Raw genomic sequence first — 20,265 nt, 5'->3', positions numbered from 1 at the left:
ACATCACTTTTTAAATTTTTATATTACTAAAGACATCTTTCCCTGATTACTTTTGTTTTATTAAAAAGAAAAATTTATTTTTCTTAAATACAAAGTGAAGTCTAAATTAATTCAGTAGCCACTAAAATTTCACCTGAAATTTTAAACAGTTAAAAATCCGCAAGATGAAAAGGTAAACACATTAGGGTTTGTTTTTTTTTTTTTTTTGAGATAGGGTCTCACTCTGTCGCCTTGGCTAGAGTGTAGTGGCATCATCATAGCTCACTGCAACTTCAAACTCCTGGGCTCAAGCAATCCTCCTGCCTCAGCCTTCCAAGTAGCTAGGACTGTAGGTGTGAGCCATCACGCCCAGCTAATTTTTCTATTTTTGTAGACACAGGGTCTCACTCTTGCTCAGGCTGGCCTCCTGAGCTGAAGTGATCCTCCCGCCTCGGCCCCACAAAGGATTACAGGCATGAGCTACCGTGCCCAGCCCACAATAGCTTTAATACAGCTAGTACATAATAAAAACTTAAAAAGCCATTTTGGGAAGATTAAGGCAAGAGGAAAAACTGATTAAAGTATGCTCACTAAAAGTCATGTCATCAACATTTTTATTTAGTTTAGAATATGCTAGAATATAAACACGTAACAATATGCCCTTTCTTATCACAGGCAGTCTTTTACATAACTAAAGTTTGTAGCTAACAGTATATATAACAGAAGAAAAACTAAATCTGTAAGTTATCAGAAAAGAAGCAAGAGTATAGGAAAATAATACATTTTATATAAATTATAGAGGACAGTTACAATGAAAATCTATTACTTTCCTCTTTAACTCAACTTTAAAAAATAAAGTTAACACATACTGTTCTGTGAGCTGCGAAGAGTACACAAACACCGTGGCCCTTTCAAAAGACAGTGGTCAAAGACGAAATGTTATCTTGACATCATACGTTGTTCTCAGTTCTTAACTGGAGTTGAGCTTCCTTTCATAGTCTTCTTCAGGTGGTGGTAATTTGGCAAGATTTTCATCAAGAAATCCAGCTGTAGTGTCTGGGGCTAAAAAGGGAAGACAGTTAAGACGGACTGGCAGAAGGCAAAGTGAAGAGTGACAGGTAAAAATGGTTATTACTAGGTCATGGAATTATACAGGTGATTTTCATCTACTTACCTATTTTTTAAAATTTACAAAGAACGTTTATTAAGTTTGGTTATAAGAAAAAGCCAAAGATTATGTATATATATACACACACAAACATATAGAAATCAGTTTTCAAACTTGTTTTTGTAGATTTCATCCTGGCTTCCAAAAAATTAAAAAGTTCCAATTATAGGCCGGGCGCGGTGGCTCACGCCTGTAATCCTAGCACTCTGGGAGGCCGAGGCGGGTGGATCGCTCAAGGTCAGGAGTTCGAGACCAGCCTGAGCAAGAGCGAGACCCCGTCTCTACTAAAAATAGAAAGAAATTATATGGACAACTAAAATATATATATATAGAAAAAAAATTAGCCGGGCATAGTGGCACACGCCTGTAGTCCCAGCTACTCGGGAGGCTGAGGCAGGAGGATCACTTGAGCCCAGGAGTTTGAGGTTGCTGTGAGCTAGGCTGACGCCACGGCACTCACTCTAGCCAGGGCAACAGAGTGAGACTCTGTCTAAAAAAAAAAAAAAAAAAAAAAGTTCCAATTATAGAAGACCACATAAATAAAACACCCAGAGTACATCACTTTGCACATGACCTACAGAGCCACAAGGCTGAGATACACTGATCTGATCGTCACTCTTCATGTACCAGCATTGCCCAAACTTTCCTTATTATAAAACTCACTATGGGTACTTGCGAAAAATACGGATTTTTAGCCCCCTACTCTAGACACTGTGATTCAATAAGTCTGGGGAAATCTTTATTTTTAATAAAGACCTCTATAGAATCCTTATGATCAGTGAAATTTAGAAGACAGTATTACAGACCATTAAATATTAAACTTTAGATAGCCTTGCTCACTTAATTCTAATCTCCCTTTCCCAACTCCAGCTTTGTTTCTCCCTCTTCAGTCATTTTTGTTGCTGTGCAGTCAGTAAAAAAAAATTACTGAATTTGTTTTTATTTCCTTTTTAGTCTATAGGAGTAATACTTGCTTATAATAATAATAAAGCCAAACAGTACAGAAACAGAGTAACATAGAAAGAACTGGAGTTTTAATATAAAATATGATAAAATATGGCTAAGAATCAGAGGCAAAGTGATAAATGTCTTGAAAATATTTTCTTTTGGGGAGCGATGGGGGCTTGGCTCAATGTGCCAAGCAATGAGACTCAAAACTTCAATGTGAATGTTTCATGTGTAAAGGGAGCCCCAAATGCCCTAAGTTCTTCATCTCCTACTTGAACACTAAACTTCAAATATGTACTCTTCATTAGCCTTGATTTTGGTTATTTGGAGGGGATAATTTTTCATAAGCCAGGAAAATATCCAAACACATTTGCTTACCCATAATCTGTGTTTACTATCAAGCTATGATAATAAGCTAGTAGACCAAGTTTGAGGCCCTGCATAAATTTGGTAGGGCATTTCTTACCCTTGCAGATCGATATTTTAGGGGTGAATAGATATGGTAAGGTCTGGTGACGTATCTTCAGAGAAAATGCGTAAGACCAGGAGTAACTATCTGTGGATTTTCTTTTCTCATAACCAACTTGTCATTTGTCATCCTTGTATATATTTTTGATATTAACCCAAAGACTGAATTTACTGCAAATAAATCCTGGTTTTAGTAATATTTCTCTGATGTTTTATTTTAATCATTTTCCTTTTAAATAGTGCACTTGCTGCCTCATTAAGACAATGACACAGTATTTTGCGAAAATCAGCAGCTCCAGATAGAACTCTTTTTAAAGAGAGGTCCTTGTACCTGTGGTCGTTCAGTCTGCACCCGACGAAGGCAGTCTGCACCATAGATCACCGTATTCTCAGGGATGACTTCAAAAGTATTTAAGCTGCAACAAGCCCCAATGATGCAACCACTTGTCAATATCACGTTTCTGCCTACATATGCTGCAGTAAAAACATAAAAAACATTACAACTTAAGACATCAAGTGATTGCAATACTGTTTTTCTAAGATGATTTAGGTTTAAAAATGTAAACTGGGCTAAGTGTGGTGGCTCATGCCAGTAATCTCAGCACTTTGGGAGGCCAAGGTGGGAAGATGGCTTGAGGTCAGGAGTTTGAGACCAGCCTTGGTAACATGGCAAGACCTGTCTTTACAAAAAAAAATTTTAAAAATTTAGCTGGGAATGGTGGCACATGCCTGTAGCCCTAGCTACTTCGGAGGCTGAAGCAGGAGGATCTCTTGAGCCCAGGAATTTGAAGTTAAAGTGAGCGGTGATTATGCCACTGAACTCTAACCTGGGTGATAGAGATCCTGTCGCAAAAAAAAAAAAAAAAAAAAAAAGAAAAGAAAAGAAAAGAAAAAGAAACTAGCCTTAAGAAAAAAATTAAAATTAAAGAAAATGCTTCAGTTCAGAGTTTGTATAGATAGCACACAGGCAGGCAGTACATACCAGTGTCAGATGGATTCAAAACAGAACTCTGCTAACTATTTGTGCGAACGTGGGCAAGTCACTGTAAGTCTATAAGCTCAAGTTTATCTACCAAATGGAGAGACCAAACTACTTCTCAGTTTACTTGCATGTAATAGAAAATGCCAATGATGATAATAACTGATAATCCAAATTAAAACCCATTAAGTAGATTAACAAAAAGTATAATTTTATTATTTAAAAGAAGAAGCCTTTTCTTTCATACCAATTAGGACCAAGAAAGATAAACCACTATTCTAAAGAAGTGTTATCATTCAGGTTCTTTCTGGACCTTAACAAGGCAAGCTCTTAGAGCTGCTTCCAAGTAGTGATGGTGACTTCATGTGACCCCTTGCCTGGTTGCATTCGTGGTAGGCAGATTACATTTGTTTCTGACTGGCTGGGGTAAAGTAGTCCTGAAATTAAAGAAAGCAAACTGCTAGAGAAACTGATTTTTTTCTTTTAATTCAACAATAACACTAATCAATTAAAATATCATAGACACTAGCATTTAGAATTCTTTTTTGAATCTTTCATTTAAACTTTATGGTTTTGCCTGGCACAGTGGCTCATGCCTTTAGTCCTAGCTACTTGGGAGGCTGAGGTGGAGGATTGATTGTGGCCAGGAGTTTGAGGCCAACCTGGGCAACATAGCGAGACCCCATCTCAAAAAAAAAATAAATAAATAAAATAAACGTAATGGTTTCATTTAATCCTGACTTAAATGTACACAGTTGACTTTTTATTTACTATATTTAACCACATTACCAGATAACCACATAACCAGAGTAGGTTCCTTAGAGGCAAAGAATTAGTTTGATAGCTATTTTAGTACACTTCCAAGTATATCATCTTGCCACAATTTACGCTTAGGTTGTTTCCCAGGATACCACAAAGAGAAAAGAGGTAATCAATTTGACAAGAGAACTCTGAACATAGCTTACCTTTTGATTCAATGACATTATTGTCTCCCATTTTCATGGCTTGGGAATCTGGAAGCCAGAGTTAAGTAAATAGTGTAAATATGTTCATCTTTTTTCTCTACTGATACGGTATGTCCTAACATTGCACCGGGGCACAGAACAGAGGCAGGAGAAGGGCTGTGCTGGCTCACCTTTGCCAGAACCCTCTGCTCAGGGCAAGCTGTAGCAAAGTTTTAATCTTTAAACATACATTATCTCTAGGTATAAATAAATGACTTCCAACACTGACTTTATGAGTAACATATTTTCATAATTGTTTTAAGAAAGTTACAACTATCCATCACCCAGTCACTTAAATACTGTTAACAGTCTGATATATCTTTACATAAATATAATTCCTTTTACATAAATGGGAATCAAACTGTATAAACTTTTATAGCTTATTCAGTTCACTTCAGTTTGCAAGCATTATTCCATGCCATTAAAATCTTTAAAAACTTAAGTGCAGTGGTGTGATCATAGCTCACTGCAACTTCAAACTCCTGGGCTCAAGCGATCCTCTTGCCTCAGCTTCCTGGTTAGTCGGGACTACAGGCACGTGCCACACCATCCAGCTAAGTTTCCTATTTTTTGTAGAGACAGGGTCTGGCTCTTGTTCAGGCTGGTCTGGAACTCCTGACCTCAAGCGATCCTCCCACCTCAGCCTCCCAGAGTGCTAGGATTACAGGTGTGAGCCACCGCGCCCAGCCCAGGATCGCTGTTTCTATGTCTACTGCCACTCAGCCATTGCTACCTGTCAACAAGTTGTAGTACCAGCAAAAGGAGCAAGGGATTACTTCCAAAATGCTGGGCTAAAGACGTGTGTGTGTGTGTGTGTGTGTGTGTGCGCATGTGTATGTCTGAAAATGGCATACTTACTTTATTACATTATTTACTGGAACAGAAGGGATCTTTTTTTATCAGTCCTGGTCACTCAACCAATCATTTTTTTATACATACTACAAATAAGTCTGTTGGAAGAGCTGGATGATCTAGTTCTGAAAATGTAATTATGACATATATGATAAATATATTTGATAAACTATGACAATTTGACAATTATATATGGGGAGACTTAGGTGCTAAAGGACAGCTAGGGATGATTCATGTTAGATACTGTGAAGGATACAACAGCCAACTTCAAACACGTTATTGGTGCCAATGATCATAGGTTTGGGTTCTGGATCTTCGGTGTCAGGAGTGATGTTATCTGGGTGACTACAAAAAGAAGACACATATCATCACAAAGTCAGTAACACAATAAGCAATTTTCCTTCCATTTTAGCATTTGGGTTAATTCTCTCTATTTTACCTACATCAAGCTTAAAATATGTAAGTTATTTCTTAATCCAAGTGATTCATTTATCCTCTATGCTGGAGAAGGCTTCATTTTGAGTTAAACAGAGCTACTGACATGGAAAGAATTCATTGGTTTGTGTAGAAGGAGAGCCTTTCTTTGCTTGTTATACTTTTTAGATTGAAAGTTCAGAGAGCCTTCTCTAGGACAAGGTAAAAAAGCTGCTGGCTATCCTTTTAGCCATTGAATTAGAATTAAAATCATGTCTGACTTGAGAATTTTCCATCCTTCATAATCATTCGAGATTGTGAAATATAAACAGATATTCACATAAAGTAATTATTTTATGTTATTAGTGAGCCGAAATATCTGGAAGAGAAACGTTTGTGTTCTAGGAGGAGGAAGCCATTTTAAAATGGTGTTTTATCTCTGACAGTTGAGTTACTGCAGAATAGCTGTTGTTAATTGACTTACACGGAAGGTGCCAAATATATTTTAAATCTTAAGCATGCATTACGACAAATCAGTCTTCTTATGACAGTTAAATATTTTCCCAAGGTCTTTCTTACAAATTCCATACATTGTTGCTATAAATTAGGTATAAGCTTAAATTTCTTGCCAAAATTTTATCTAGAAAGGCTTATAAACGCTTATGAAAATTTCAGAGGTATTACAGTCTACTTCACTGAGATCATGTATATGTTCTAACATTTTTTTTTTTTTATCTTTAAAGTTTAAAAACTGCCTTTAGAACCCCACATTTTTCAACTGTAATTCTCGGTGTTATCTGTGCAACACATGTGAAAACACATATTAGAGTTAAGTTCATTTGTTTGGTAACAGTGGTAACATTTCAGGCAGAACCAAGAAATAACCTTCAGGGTGGTCAGCAAGGACTTGGAGGTTGGAGGTACTCAGGAAATGTTTGCTTAAGGGATGGATGAGAAGGTGATAAGTAAGGGGGAGATATCAGAACCAGAGTCAGAGAATTCTAATCAGCTGCCACTGTGCTCTCTCTCCTTAGACAAGTCTTCTCCCCCATCTGGTTTTTAGTTTCCTCATTTACTTACGTTGAAAAACACCCTGAATTTCCTCGAGCTGTAAAATAGTGGGCCTTCCAGATGTCAGTTATAAAAGGTTCTTATAGACAGTTAAAATTAATGATAAATGTTACTTGTGGTGCTTAGTTCAGAGTATCTATCAGAGTCTTACTCACGCATTTATGATAAGGGCCTGTTCCTCTATGAGGTTACCTTCGCCAATCACTATTGGCCCAGCCTCCGCAATAATTCGTGCTTTAGGGTGGATCACTGTCCTGGGTCCTGTTAGGAATATTGATTGAGAAGACATTATTGGTGGAGGCTATGTTTCCAACAGGAGGGTGGGAGGAGGCCGAGGGTGGGTGAGGCCGTTGGGAGGAACATTTTCTAAGTATGTGCCAGGCACCAAGCTAGGTACGTTGCAAATATTATCTCCTTGGCTATTATCATCAGTAGTTAGTGCCAACTCTCAAACCAAGGTGAGTGCACAGGTGTTAGCGCCTGACAGCTCTGGCCCAGCCTCCACGTGGAAGCTTCCACGATCTCGGTGGTGAAATGGAGGTGCTAACACCCGTCCTGGAGGGTTGCTGTTAGATGACATGATGATGCTGGACATGCAGTATGTGGCACATAGTTGGCAATAAAAATTAACTCCCTTTTTCCTTTCCCTCAGAAAGGTAAAGCTCTCTGGTTACAACATGGTGCTTTCTAATGCTAGTGTACCACAGGATTCGTCTTTTTGTTAGTGTAAGAAAAAACACAGGCAGACAGAAGTAGGGATCTAACCTTAGCTTTGTTACTCTGTCACCATCCCTATCACAGGCACACCCACAGGAAGGGGACAGAGCTTCTGCTGTCCGGTCTAGGAGATGATTTCAACCAGTTAAAGGGGAAACGGTGAAAAGGAGGCAGTGCAAGGAGACCAGGGTGATCACTGGAGCCCTCAGACTGGTGCAGGCAGCCCTGAGGCAAGGGAGGAGCAGGCGGGGCAGTGCCCACCCAGCACCCCCACCCTGGAATGCCAGCACACGCCCTCACTGGCTTATGGACCACAGGCCTAGCGTTTGGTGATAATGAAACTACTAATGAGAAGACACACCCTCCCTCTAGCCTCTCTCCAACACCCAGGCCACTCACCCCTCAATCCCAGGGCTACTTTTATTGGCAAATAAGAGGAGAGGAAGTAATTGACTCTGAAAGCAAGGGAGGGTGGACAGAAGTATTGATAGGAGGGGAGGCGGATTAGGAAGGTGACATTGTCCATCAAGTTCAGTATTCAACTGTATAAACTGACACTTCACTCAATAATCATTATCTGCCTGAGACAGGCAGGATGCGGTGCTATATGTTATGCTGCAAGAAAAATGAATGCATGCTGTTTTTGTCCCTATGAGCTTGTTTTCTTGAAAACTAGGAATACTTCATATACTCACTCACAAATGTACTAAAATAAATAAGAAGGTGTTCTGGTGCCCAGAGATTTGGTAAGAACCTTAGTGTAGCTAAGGTTCTTTCCTCACCAGGAAGAGCTGGGGATTGGTAAAGAGCGTGGGGTCTACAACAGGACGCAAAATCCAACATCCCAACATTCCTTAACAGGACACAAGATCTAGTAGGAAAGAACACGACAGTGCCTTTGGTATTTCTCAGGCAACTCTGCTCCCCAAATCTTCAGCTGCTAAAGTAAAATTTCCCAAGCAAGTTCTATTCAGGATAGAAGATTTCAGGATACAAGATGGGATCTCTGAGATCCCTGCGAAGCTTTTCAAACTGATCATGAGAGCAAACGTATGTATCTTCTTGCCTTTGTTTAAAACAATACGCATCCATGTATTCGCATATATACACACACACAAATAGAAATATATATACTTATTATTAAAAAATATGATCATTACAAAGAATTCAAACAAAGCAAAAAGTAAAAGATCCTTTCATGCTAATCTCACTGTAACTATTCTTAAAAGTTTCGGTCTATTATTCTTCCAGACTTAAGTACTGTTGTATACTTAAGGGCCGTAAATCTCACCATATATAAACTATATCTCATTAAAAAGTGTGAAAATAAATACAACATGCAGAAAATATGCATTAAAAGCACATTCTTCTTTAAAACCAAGCAACAGTTACTTATTAGTCTGCAATGTGCTTCTTCCATGGTAATTTTTCCATGTAAGTATATCTAGATAGATATTCTTTTTAATGGCTGAAAAGGATCTCACATCACATTAACATAACATAATTTATTTCACTGATCCTTAATGACGGGCATTTGGAGAAGAGGTGCCAAGTAACGCTGAAATGAGCACTGGATTCCTTTGAAATGAGGAATTTCCACGTCTTCCAGCTGTGTGAACCATTTGAAATCTGTAGTTTGCACAATACCAGATTTACATTCTACTTCAAAACGTTCTATGATAACGGGACACAATCTGCCTATTTTAGGTTCTTTGCAATTAAAGCCCCAGCTGGCCCCTCAGCCCTTGTCTAAAAAGTCTAGACTCTGCGCTCTATCACTCAAAGGTTATGTGCTTACTCTCTCCAAAGCCTGTTTTCTCATCTATAAAAAGAGGAGACCTGTAACAACCTACCTCATTAAGTTGAAATGTGGATTATATGGAATAATGTTTGAAAGGATATCATGGAGTCTGGCCTAAAGTTCTTAAAAATGGGACATTCATCACTATTTGCCACTAAGAGCTAATAAATAACTTTTAAGAGACAGGGTCCCGCTCTGTCACCCAGGCTGGAGTGCTGTGGTGTGACTACGGCTCCCTGTAATCTCAAACTCCTGGTCTCGCGTGATCCTCCCACGTCGGCCTCCCAAAGTGCTGGGACTACAGGCACTGGGCCCAGCCAATTTATTCATAATAAGCAGAATAGCTAATTCTGCTCTGAAAAAAAAAAAAAAGAAAAGGAACTGCTTTCCTCCCCTCCTTGAGTATCAGGATAATACCTCCTTTTAACCCAAGGGGAAAATTCCACACCTTATGATAGCACGGTAGAAAGATTAAAAGTATCTTCCCTAACTAGCTTTAAAAATCCTGGACAGGACAAAGAGATCCTCATGGCTGTGACAGAAAGCAGATCTTTTGCCACTGCTGCCTAAGTAGCCAGAGGCGCTAGATATTCTGCTGGTCCTCAACCTGTAGCTTCTGACCACAAGCAAGACTTGTAAGAAGCTACCTGAGCTTGGATTAGGATTAAGAAGAGGGAGATACCACTGGGATCGCTGTGTTTCTCTAAAGTGTACTTTTGAAAACAATTGATATTTTCATTTTTCCCCTCTCAAAAATGACTAAATAATACATGTTTATTGTACATGTGTGTGTGTGTATATATGTGTGTGTGTGTGTGTGTGTGTGTATATATATATATATATATATATATATATAAAGTGGAGAGGAAGTAATTGACTCTGAAAGTAAGGGAGGGTGGACAGAGTATTGACATGGTTCATGAAATTCAAACCCCAACTACAAAAAGTTTTTGAGTCAGAGTCTCCCTCTTTTGCCCAGACTGGAGTGCAATGGTGTGATCATCGCTCACTGTAACCTCAAACTCTTGAGCTCAAGTGATCCTCCCACCTTAGCATCCCGAGTAGCTGGGACTACAGGCATGTGCCACTATACCAGGCTGAATTTTTAATATTTTTTGTAGAGATGGGGTGTCGTTATGTTGCCCAGGCTGGTCTCCAACTCCTGGCCCTCAAGTGATCTTCCCACTTCAGCGTCTCTAAGTGATGGGGTAACAGGCATAAGTCACTGCACCTGGCCAAATTTTTAAAAATTAAAACAACCCCAAGTCCCATAAGATGTCTTACATAATATTTAAAAATCATGCATGAGCTATTTTAATCAGGTGTTTTATCTTTTTAAACATTATTTTTTTAATCATTATTAAGTTTTTTAATAAGTAACTAGAAAACTGGTTAGAAATCTCGAGGGCCTTGTCGGGTAGGAAAAACACAGCAGCACTCAGGTGAGACGTGTGATTTAGACACCATCTCCACGTGCTGGCAGCAGTGCCGAACTGTAGATCCTGGTGTTCTGGGGCTGAAGTAAGAGTTTGAGAACTATCAACTTTGAGTTGTGAGGTGACAGCAAATGTCACAGGCAATCGAACAGTTCCCTCAACTTCTTGTAGGTCTTTTTTGGGGTAGACTAGAGAGGTTCGCATACGTGAACTTCAGGATATGTGGCTCTAACGTTTTGGCTTGGTGAACTTCTTAAGGGAATGTTGTGACTTCAGCCAATGATGCGGATAACCCGGCTTCATCTCTGCAGGCTCTGCTGCTGGAGGTCGGGCCCCAGAAAACCCCAATTCAGGCACCATTAGAGACAGCACACTGGAAGGCAGCCACGGTGTGCTCCACGCTCTTCTGCATGCCACGAGCACTTTTACCTACATGGGGTCTGAATTCAAACCAAGTTTAAGGGTCTGGAGGTTAAAGTGCTTTAAAAATAAAAATCTGTCACCATAGAAAAAAATTTTTTTAAAGTCCTGTTGTGAGCCTTGGAACTCTTTCTGGCAGGGCAGTTTGTGTATTTTCTTACCAAATGTGCTGAAACCCTATTTGGCTTATCTCCTTGTTTGGATAAATGTGTCTAGAGTTGGAGCTGCCTTACTGGCTGATGAATTATTTTTCTAAATGTTTGGCTGGGCTGGATGCAACATAGCCAGAAAGACATTCCTTGCATCAAATTTCCATTTCCCTCATTTGGTAAAGGACACTTTTCCTGTCGATCTTTGCCACAGAAAGCAATCTTTGTGTTCCTTTCCGTGTGTCAATAAATAATTCAAAAAGCTATAAGCTCGCTCTTTTGAAAATTAAACAATTCCCTTGACCTGTAAGCTGAAGGACCCATGAGAGTGCTTTACACGTGATGACTTCTCAAGTCAAAGTCACTATTCTGCCTTACTGAAAGATTGCTGCAGTAACAGGGAAGCTTCTGATCTGTATTAAAACTCTACTAGAAAGAATGAATAAGACAAAGTGCTTCCAGCACAAAGCTTTTCCGCTGTGCCAAGTTCTACCTTCACCTTATGATGTTCCGACCACGTCCTGTCCCAACACCAGGAGGCTGCCTTTCACCCTATAATGGACTACAGGACTGTGCTTCAAGGTGCAGTTCTGAAATGTTCTTCAGCTCTCAAAATAAAGATTTACAGGAAATAATGCATGGCCCATGACTCAAGGCAACCTAATTTAAAACAGCCTTGATGCTATGAAACCTTATTTACCCAACTTATAATTAACAAGAGAGCTGTTACTTTTCTCAAAGTCTGTTTCTGAGCAGCCTCTAATGAGAGGGTCAGGTTCCAGCAGAGCTTCAAGTCTAGGGTTTCCGGTTAAGGACTATACTTCCAAGCTTCTGGCTAGTTTCTCTGATAAACCAAATACCTGATTTTCTAGGAAAACAGATCAGGTTTAAAGTTCCACTAACCTGAAGCATAGCAAAGGAAAACATTACTTGCTTCCCAAAATATTTCAGAATGGATTAATTTGTAAAAGTATAAATGTCTAGAGGATGGAAAGTTACACAAAACATCCTGAAAAACCTATCAATTAAACTACACTTGAGTTTATTGCCACTAAACCAGAAAACATAGTTTATTAAGTGCTCAAATCTCCATCTCAGCACAATGGAAAAAGACTTAAATCAATTATTCTGGTAACTAAGCAAAAATAACAATAAAAGCCCTAAAATGAAAAATAAAGCATGGTGGGAAGAGTTGTAATCAGATAACTTATCTCTGCTCTGCTTTGATTTAACTTTATAATTATATCCCCCAGGAGCTTTTTAATCTGATGTAGTACTTCAGAAAAATAATAGAAGCCAAAAGATTAGAGATACTTTATACCAAACATAACAATGACAGAAATGATTATCTAAATACCAATTCTGGAAAATTCCCATATTTATATATAGAATTAAAGATAAACATGCATAACAAAAATGAGATAAGAATTGTGGAAGACAGAACACTGGGTAACTACAGTACTCTTCTGAACCTTTTCCTTAATTTTCAAAATTGAGTTGTTTCTGGAAAGCATTTGAGCAAATTTTCTTGTTTCAAAACACCGGGTCAAAAATAAATATAACAAAGATTACTTGGACCCATTCTGTGATAAACTACAAATCACTATAGATTTCTTTCTTAAAAAATTTATCACCACTTCTTACGCCGTAATCCATCACTGAAAATCTGTGTTGAAATATTATTTTAACTATTTAGAACTGTGTACTACCAAGTAGTGGTCAAAAATGAGACAGAAAGTAGATTTTCTTTCTTTCTTTTTTATTTTTTGTAGAGACGGGGGTCTCACTATGTTGCCCAGGCTGGTCTCTAACTCCTGGGCTCAAATGATCCTCCCACTGCAGCCTCCCAAAGTGCTGGGAATACAGACATCAGCTGGAAAGTAGATTTAAACACTGTATTTCCTTATCTAATTTCAACATGTAGGGAAGGCAGGAAGATCACAGTTGGATAAAGACTGGGGAAATCACATAGCAGTAAAAGCCAGAGGGAGGGACAGGAAAGTGAGTGCTGACTCCCAATATCCCCAAACCCTAATTCTAGGCAATGGTCCCCCATTACTGGGAGCTCCCCTCTTTTCATAGGATGAAGGCTTTACTGTGAAGAAAAGCTTCTATAAGTAACAGGAGTTATTCAAATCTGAAATACACACACACATGCACACACACATATGCCTGCGTGTGTATCTATGTCTGTAGATATACCTATAGTATCTATATATCTATTAAAGAGTAGATATTACACATTTATTGTTTAAAATGGGGAAGAAGTAGAAATACCAGGAAAGATGTACACAATGAATTACATTATTTTAGTCTTACTTTCCTTCTAATTATAGAATGTCTTGTAAAGTACTATGAGGTATTATTCCTAGAATCATGACAAAAGCCATAAATGAAATACAGTAAAATGATGAGTTAAAAATAATGCAGAAAGAGCATTTTGATAAATATGTGGCTCTCATAATTTCTCCTTATAAACAGTTTGCATGTGGTTCAGGTCATACCAAAGACAAAGAGTTAACACAGCACCAAAAAGAACCAGGGCCATTTTCTATATTCCTAAATGCTATCCATTTAAAATAATTAAATAAATCAACCTGGCAAATTCTTAACAATGTTCCATAATATTGCCTAATCTTCACTGGTTTTTTTTCCCTCTATTTTCTTTACTTTTTTTTACTTATTACTTGCTGTTCATTTTGGAGTGTCCTAACTTCACTGGTTTTATAAGACATTGTGCCTAAACTGGTGACAGGCTTACACTTACTGGGGAAAAAAATGACATTACAGGTTTTTTTTCTATTAAAGAAACTATTAATATAAGGAAACACGGCGTATTTTCTCTCTGAAAGTGTAATAAGTCACTGAAAGCTCTCCTCAGCACGTAGGTGACTTGCAGCTGCTGGTAAGGGTGAGCTCACACCAGTGAAGCAGCAAAGGCACCACAGCCAGGGAAGTGTATGTGACTTTGGGAGACTGAGTCATGTTCATATAAGTGGCCACCTGTTGAACTGTTGATTTGATCTAAATGTTGGATTAGACCTCTGGCAAGGCTACATTGGTAAGATTTAATAGTACTCATAGCTAACATTTATTGAGAGTTTATTACTCACAATGTTCACATTCTCTCTCAACATACCTAGGAGGCAGATGCACCTATTTTGCATGCGACAGAAACTGCTAAATGCCATCCATATCCATTCTCCTCTCTTTCTTCTTAACTGAACCCTGATTTTATTAGGGGCAGCAATGTGACCACTTGAGACTACATCTCCGAACCTACCCGGCAGCTCAATGTGTCCGTGACACTAAGTCCTAGCCAGGAGACACACAGAGAAGGGTTGTGTGGAACTTTCAGGAAGGCTATTTAAAGAGTGCTGACTCACACAACTGGGATGCATGCTGTTTTGTCTACACTCCTCCCCTTTCTCATCCAAGATGATTCTGGTGCTCTGGCCATCACTTCCTGGCCATGAAAGCTACAGAGGTTAAGTAATATCCATCGTAACTCAGCAGGTAACCCAGTAAGGAGCAAGGAGCGAGCTTAAGGCAGGTCTGCTGACTCCATGGTCCACACTCTTTTTTTTTTTTTTTTTTTTTTTGAGACAGAGTCTCACTCTGTTGCCCAGGCTAGAGTGAGTGCCGTGGCGTCAGCCTAGCTCACAGCAACCTCAAACTCCTGAGCTCAAGCGATCCTCCTGTCTCAGCCTCCCGAGTAGCTGGGACTACAGGCATGCGCCACCATGCCCGGCTAATTTTTTTTTTTTCTATATATATTTTTAGCTGTCCATATAATTTCTTTCTATTTTTTTTTAGTAGAGATGGGGTCTCGCTCTTGCTCAGGCTGGTCTCGAACTCCTGAGCTCAAACGATCCGCCCACCTCGGCCTCCCAGAGTGCTAGGATTACAGGCGTGAGCCACCACGCCCGGCCATGGTCCACACTCTTAATGAAGCTCCACAAAGGCAGTATCACGTCTGCTGCGCCTACTCTTGTGTCCCTGGTGCTAGCACAGCACCTGGCATGTCACAGGCACACAACACATACCTCTCAAATAAACGAATGACTTTGTTATACTGCCTCATTAGTATTCCAGATAGGAGTTTAACAGCTTCCATCACACTATACTCTTTAAGAAATTTTAAACACATAAGAGAAAATACATCATTTTGTCAATAAAATTAGGACATCAGTAAAATAAACACAGAAGACTATCTAATTGTAATATACAGGACTAAAATAGATTAAATCACATCAATTCTTGAGAAACGGTACTAATAAGCCATTTTCTTACCGATAGTTACATCTCCTCTGATTTCGCTTTCCACACATACAACTGCTCCAGGAGCAATCTTCACACTGTAGGAAGAAAAAGGCAACTCTCATTAAGGATAAGATTAAAAATATTGTTATAGAAGCTAACCCTGACAATGCAGTGAAAAAAAGGTTAAACAAATTGATGGGAAAATAGAAAGTCAATTGTAAGACAGCAAGGTTTTAATATAAACTTCTCAAGTGTCATGCCATCAGGCCAAAATCATATACGATAAACTATTAAAATGTTTGAGAAGAGAGTGTTAAATTTTTTCTTTTAATTTAATGCCAGCATTGTTTCTAACTAGCAAAAAGCTGAAGACAACCTAGAAATTCATCAGTAAGGGACTGTTAATAAATTATGGTATACTCTGGACTAATACACAGTCATCAGAAAGAATGAATAAGCCCTTGTAAAGACTTTAGAATGATCTACCAGCTATCCTGTTAAATGAAAAAAGCAAAGCCAAAAAAAATGGACAAATATGTAATATGCCATTGTTTTTGTAAACAGGAGGAAAAAGAATGTACATTCAAACTATTTAACAACCAGCAAAGTAATATAGAAAATTAAAATTTACAAATACTTCTATTTATTCTTTAACTATATGCACGTATAATAAAACTGTTTACCAAGTAATATAAATTATAGTACAAATTGTTCAAGACTAATAACTTCTATATAACTTATTGATGCTTTTTGATATCCTGCTGTGATCTTTTATTCCATCTGTACCTAGCTAAAAGCTAGCTGCCCCTAGCTGGGCCAGGGGCTGACATGAGGCACTGCATCCAATGACAACCCCATTAAAGTGATAGTTAGTGGAAAACTTGTTTTCATTAAGAAAAGAATTTTTCCTAATAGCAATGGTATTCATAGTGTTATATATGATCTCAGCTTCTATGAAATAACATCTTAGATATTTTGTCTTTATAACTCCGTGTGAATTTTTCAAAATTTTGATTTGTAGCTGTCCATTGCTTATACAGAAATATAACAATTTTGTATATTGACCTTGTGTCTGGAGACCATGCTAAACGCACTGAGTTCAAGTAGCTTTTTTGCAGATTTTTTAGAATTTTCCACATAAACAATTATATTGTCTGTGAATAGAGACAGTTTTATTTCTTCTATTCCAATCTGTATGCTTATTATTTTTTTCTTGCCTTATTGCTTTGGTTTAGAATTCTAATACAGTATTAAATGGAGTCATGAGAGCAAACATCCTTGCTTTGTCCCCAATATTAGTGGAAATCATTCTAGCCCCATCAGATCAATAAAATCCTGGAAACTATCTTTTAAGCCATGAATTTTGCATTTTAAGTAAATTATTAAAACCTCGTATGTGAAACAGTTGAAGCTTTGTTGACCAAAATATTGCTGTCTTGGTTTAGATTTTTTCCAAAAAGTTGTTTTCTCATTTCAGTAAATACGTTCTGTAACCAGCATGGACTGGAAATCTAGATTGCAATGATTTGCTCCTATCACTTAATTTTTTTTCTAAGGTTCTATCACATGCATGAAAATGCTTATTTTTAACTTATATAGATAATATTAAAAATGATACTTTCTATTTGTGTTCCATGCATTTTTGATACTTTTTTGATAAAAATTACTGTAAGATTTTATTTTTTCAAATGCTTTATTGTGAAATAGATTCATAATGTTCTTTTAATTGTGTACTTCTTGATGGTTGATGATTGCTTGAATAGTCACAAGCTATCTCTTTAATGACAGATAACGAGCTAATAATACCAGGTGCCTCCAGAGAGGGGAACAGGACAGTAGATGCACAAGGGTAGATGGAAAATTTTTTTCATTATATGCCATTTTTTAATTGTTTGGATTTTGAACCACACAAATATATTTCCTATTCAGAAACTAAATATTATAAATAAAGTGGAAAAATGTAGATGGATAAATAAAATTTCCTTAAGATTAGGACCAAAAGAGGACTTCTACAAGGCATAAATTAATGAAATCCTACCAATGACCCTTCTGGGTTACACGGCCATCAAGAGTCATTCTGCTGAAATCACGAAAATATGTAACCTTCATAGTGAGTCAGAGAAGAAAGAAAAACTTTAGTAAAATGGAGAATAACAAAGCAGAAAATCACTTGGTTGAACTCTCTCATTTTATAGATGAGGGAACCAAAACTCAGAGACTAGCAATTTCTTGAAGCAAAGTTCATTCCTGGGGCATCACTGCCCGGAAATCAATCATCTCTTTTCTGTTAGTTGAAAGTTTCCTGAAAACATCTCGTTACTCTAGATATTTTTCCCGTGATAACTGAATGATGCTCTCTTTGAATGTACCACCATTTGTAAATGCCATTTCTCTTACACTTTTCATTTCAGTGGGTTTTTGTGTTAAAATATGCAATTTTATCACGCCTCGGTCAAATAAGTTAGCCTGTTTAAAATGTCTCTTGTTTTAGACCTTATTTTTCATTGCAGTTTTCCATTCCCTCAGGCTCCTCATTTTGAAACGACCATTCTCTCACATTTGTCCTGGGCAACAGAGCAGGAAAGACTCACACGTGCCCCCTGTCGTCAGTTTTATGCCCAAGGGAACGATCTCCCAGGTAGTGTTTGTGTCACCATCAGCACACTTCTCAGTGAGGCGGAGACCCACTAGACCAACTAAACTGTGGTTCCAGCATCTCCGTGTGGACCCCACTGCACCTCGAAGTGGGGAGCAGATAGCTGGGAGGAGAAGGCTTCACTTCTGACCCATTAAAACATTAACAATACCTTCATCTTCACTGTATGTTACTACATACTGTACATAATATTTATAATACATCTGTTCCTGTTTAGCTTATGCAGATTACAGATTGCCGCTTAAACAGAAGAAAAACCTAATTTATGGCATCATAAACAATGTTGGTTTTCTCTGTCAAATAGAGTTGGCACCAAGGTGGGAGGATTGTTGGAGCCCAGGAGTTGGAGACCAGCCAGGGGGCGAGAGTCCTGTCTCTACCAAATAAATAAATAAATAAATAAAATAAAAAATTAGCCGGGTGTGGTGGTGCGCGCCTGTGGTCCCAGCCACTGGGGAGGCTAAGGCAGGAGGACCGCTTGAGCCCAAGAGTGTGAGGTTGCAGTGAACTATGATCACACCACTGCACTCTAGCCTAGGCTACAGGGCAAGATTTGTCTCTTAGAAAAAAAGAAACAGAAAAAGAAAAAGAAAAGCCAGCAGAGGGTGCTCAACACTGCTTTACTTATACCTTTCTCTCATCCAAGCCGTTTCTTTCCACCAACAGTCCCCAGCGATGAAGACTGCTGGACAAGAAACCAGTTCCTGACCTCGCACAGGACAGACTATGTCAGTTCTAGAGTAGGCGTGGCCCCCTTTTGTGACGAACGGCCTGCATCAGTTTACACACGTCGCCCACGAGAGATAAGAGGGGTCCGGGGTGCGGCGAGCACTAGCGTGGGTGTCTCGCACACCCAGCAGAGAATCCAGCACAGGTCATCGCGCACCGCGCGCTAAGGACGGCGGACCATAAGGGTAGAAGGGGCGCGGCCTCCCGATGGGCCCCGGAGAGGAGCCGACGTCATTCTCCCCCCAGCAGCCTCGCCTGGAGACCCCTTCTGCGCAGGCGTGTGCGGAGGAGAGACGGTGCCATGGAAGAACAAAAACCTTCCAAGCACCGATTCCGCGTCCCTCCTCAGCCCTCCCCACCCCCACTCCGTCGCCTCCTCCCTCAGCGGACTCCTATTCTGGGCTTTAGGTACCAACAGCCCGAGGGCTCGGGATGAGAAACCCTCTCAGTCCCCACCATTGGCGACCAGGAACCGGTTCCAGCCCTGTGGAGAATAGAGAGCAGCCGTTTGTCAAGCAGCAGACCCACCTCTTTTGAGTCTTCTCCGCCATGGTACGGCCCGGACTCCAGTGGGAGCCGAGATCGACACCGCGGCCTGGGTAGAGCGATGATTTCTATATGCGATTGGAAAGTCTGGCAGGGTTGGGAGAGGGGCGGAGTGTAGGGAGGGGCGGGCCCTTGGGGGCGTGGCCCGTGAGCGGTGAGGGAGGAGGCTCTCAGCCCCCTGTTTATCTGTGCCTGGTGCGCAGGAGCGTGTGGGTTGCTGTGCGTGGCAACCCGCGGATTTCAGCCCGGTCCAGGGGTCCACAGACCCGACTTTAAAACTGCTGTTTGTCGCAAGCCAATGCGCATCATTATGACTTCATTTTACCCTCTCCCTTCGGTACTCGTGATCCCGCCCTGCTGGAGTTCCTTCGACCTCCCGGATGTCCCTTTTCGGTCTCTACCTCCCTCCATACGTTAGGGCCCCTCCTGCTAGGCCCTGTCCCTTTTCTCGTTCTGTATGGGCTCATCCTTCCCATAGGTTAAGTGTCCTCCCCCTGCTTGCTTTCTCTCAAATTAGTATCTCTAGTTCTGTCCTCTCTGCCGAGCTTTATATTGATACACGATTGACTACTTGACGTCTCCACTTGGATGCCTCAAAGTCTTACCTAAACTGTCCAGAACAGAGCTTTCCATTAATGCCCAAGTCCTCCCTCTAGCCAGTTGCT

General features: G+C 39.6%; 1 protein-coding gene across 1 annotated transcript; it reads right to left on the bottom strand.

Moving 5' to 3' along the window:
• Positions 1 to 781: 781 nt before the first annotated feature.
• Positions 782 to 19,642, bottom strand: DCTN6 (dynactin subunit 6). The gene is made up of 7 exons (XM_069485229.1): positions 19,583 to 19,642; positions 15,700 to 15,764; positions 7,039 to 7,144; positions 5,655 to 5,743; positions 4,508 to 4,555; positions 2,895 to 3,037; positions 782 to 1,041 (listed from the first exon to the last, which is right to left on the bottom strand). Exons 1-7 carry the CDS (start codon positions 19,603 to 19,605, stop codon positions 943 to 945), a joined length of 573 nt encoding a protein of 190 aa, XP_069341330.1. The 5' UTR covers positions 19,606 to 19,642; the 3' UTR covers positions 782 to 942.
• Between the last annotated feature and the right edge of the window lie 623 nt (positions 19,643 to 20,265).

Source organism: Eulemur rufifrons, chromosome 12 (assembly GCF_041146395.1).
Source record: "Eulemur rufifrons isolate Redbay chromosome 12, OSU_ERuf_1, whole genome shotgun sequence".
Taxonomy (NCBI): domain Eukaryota; kingdom Metazoa; phylum Chordata; class Mammalia; order Primates; family Lemuridae; genus Eulemur; species Eulemur rufifrons.
Note: the sequence above shows the minus strand (reverse complement) of the source record. Positions and strands in the feature narration are given on the sequence as shown.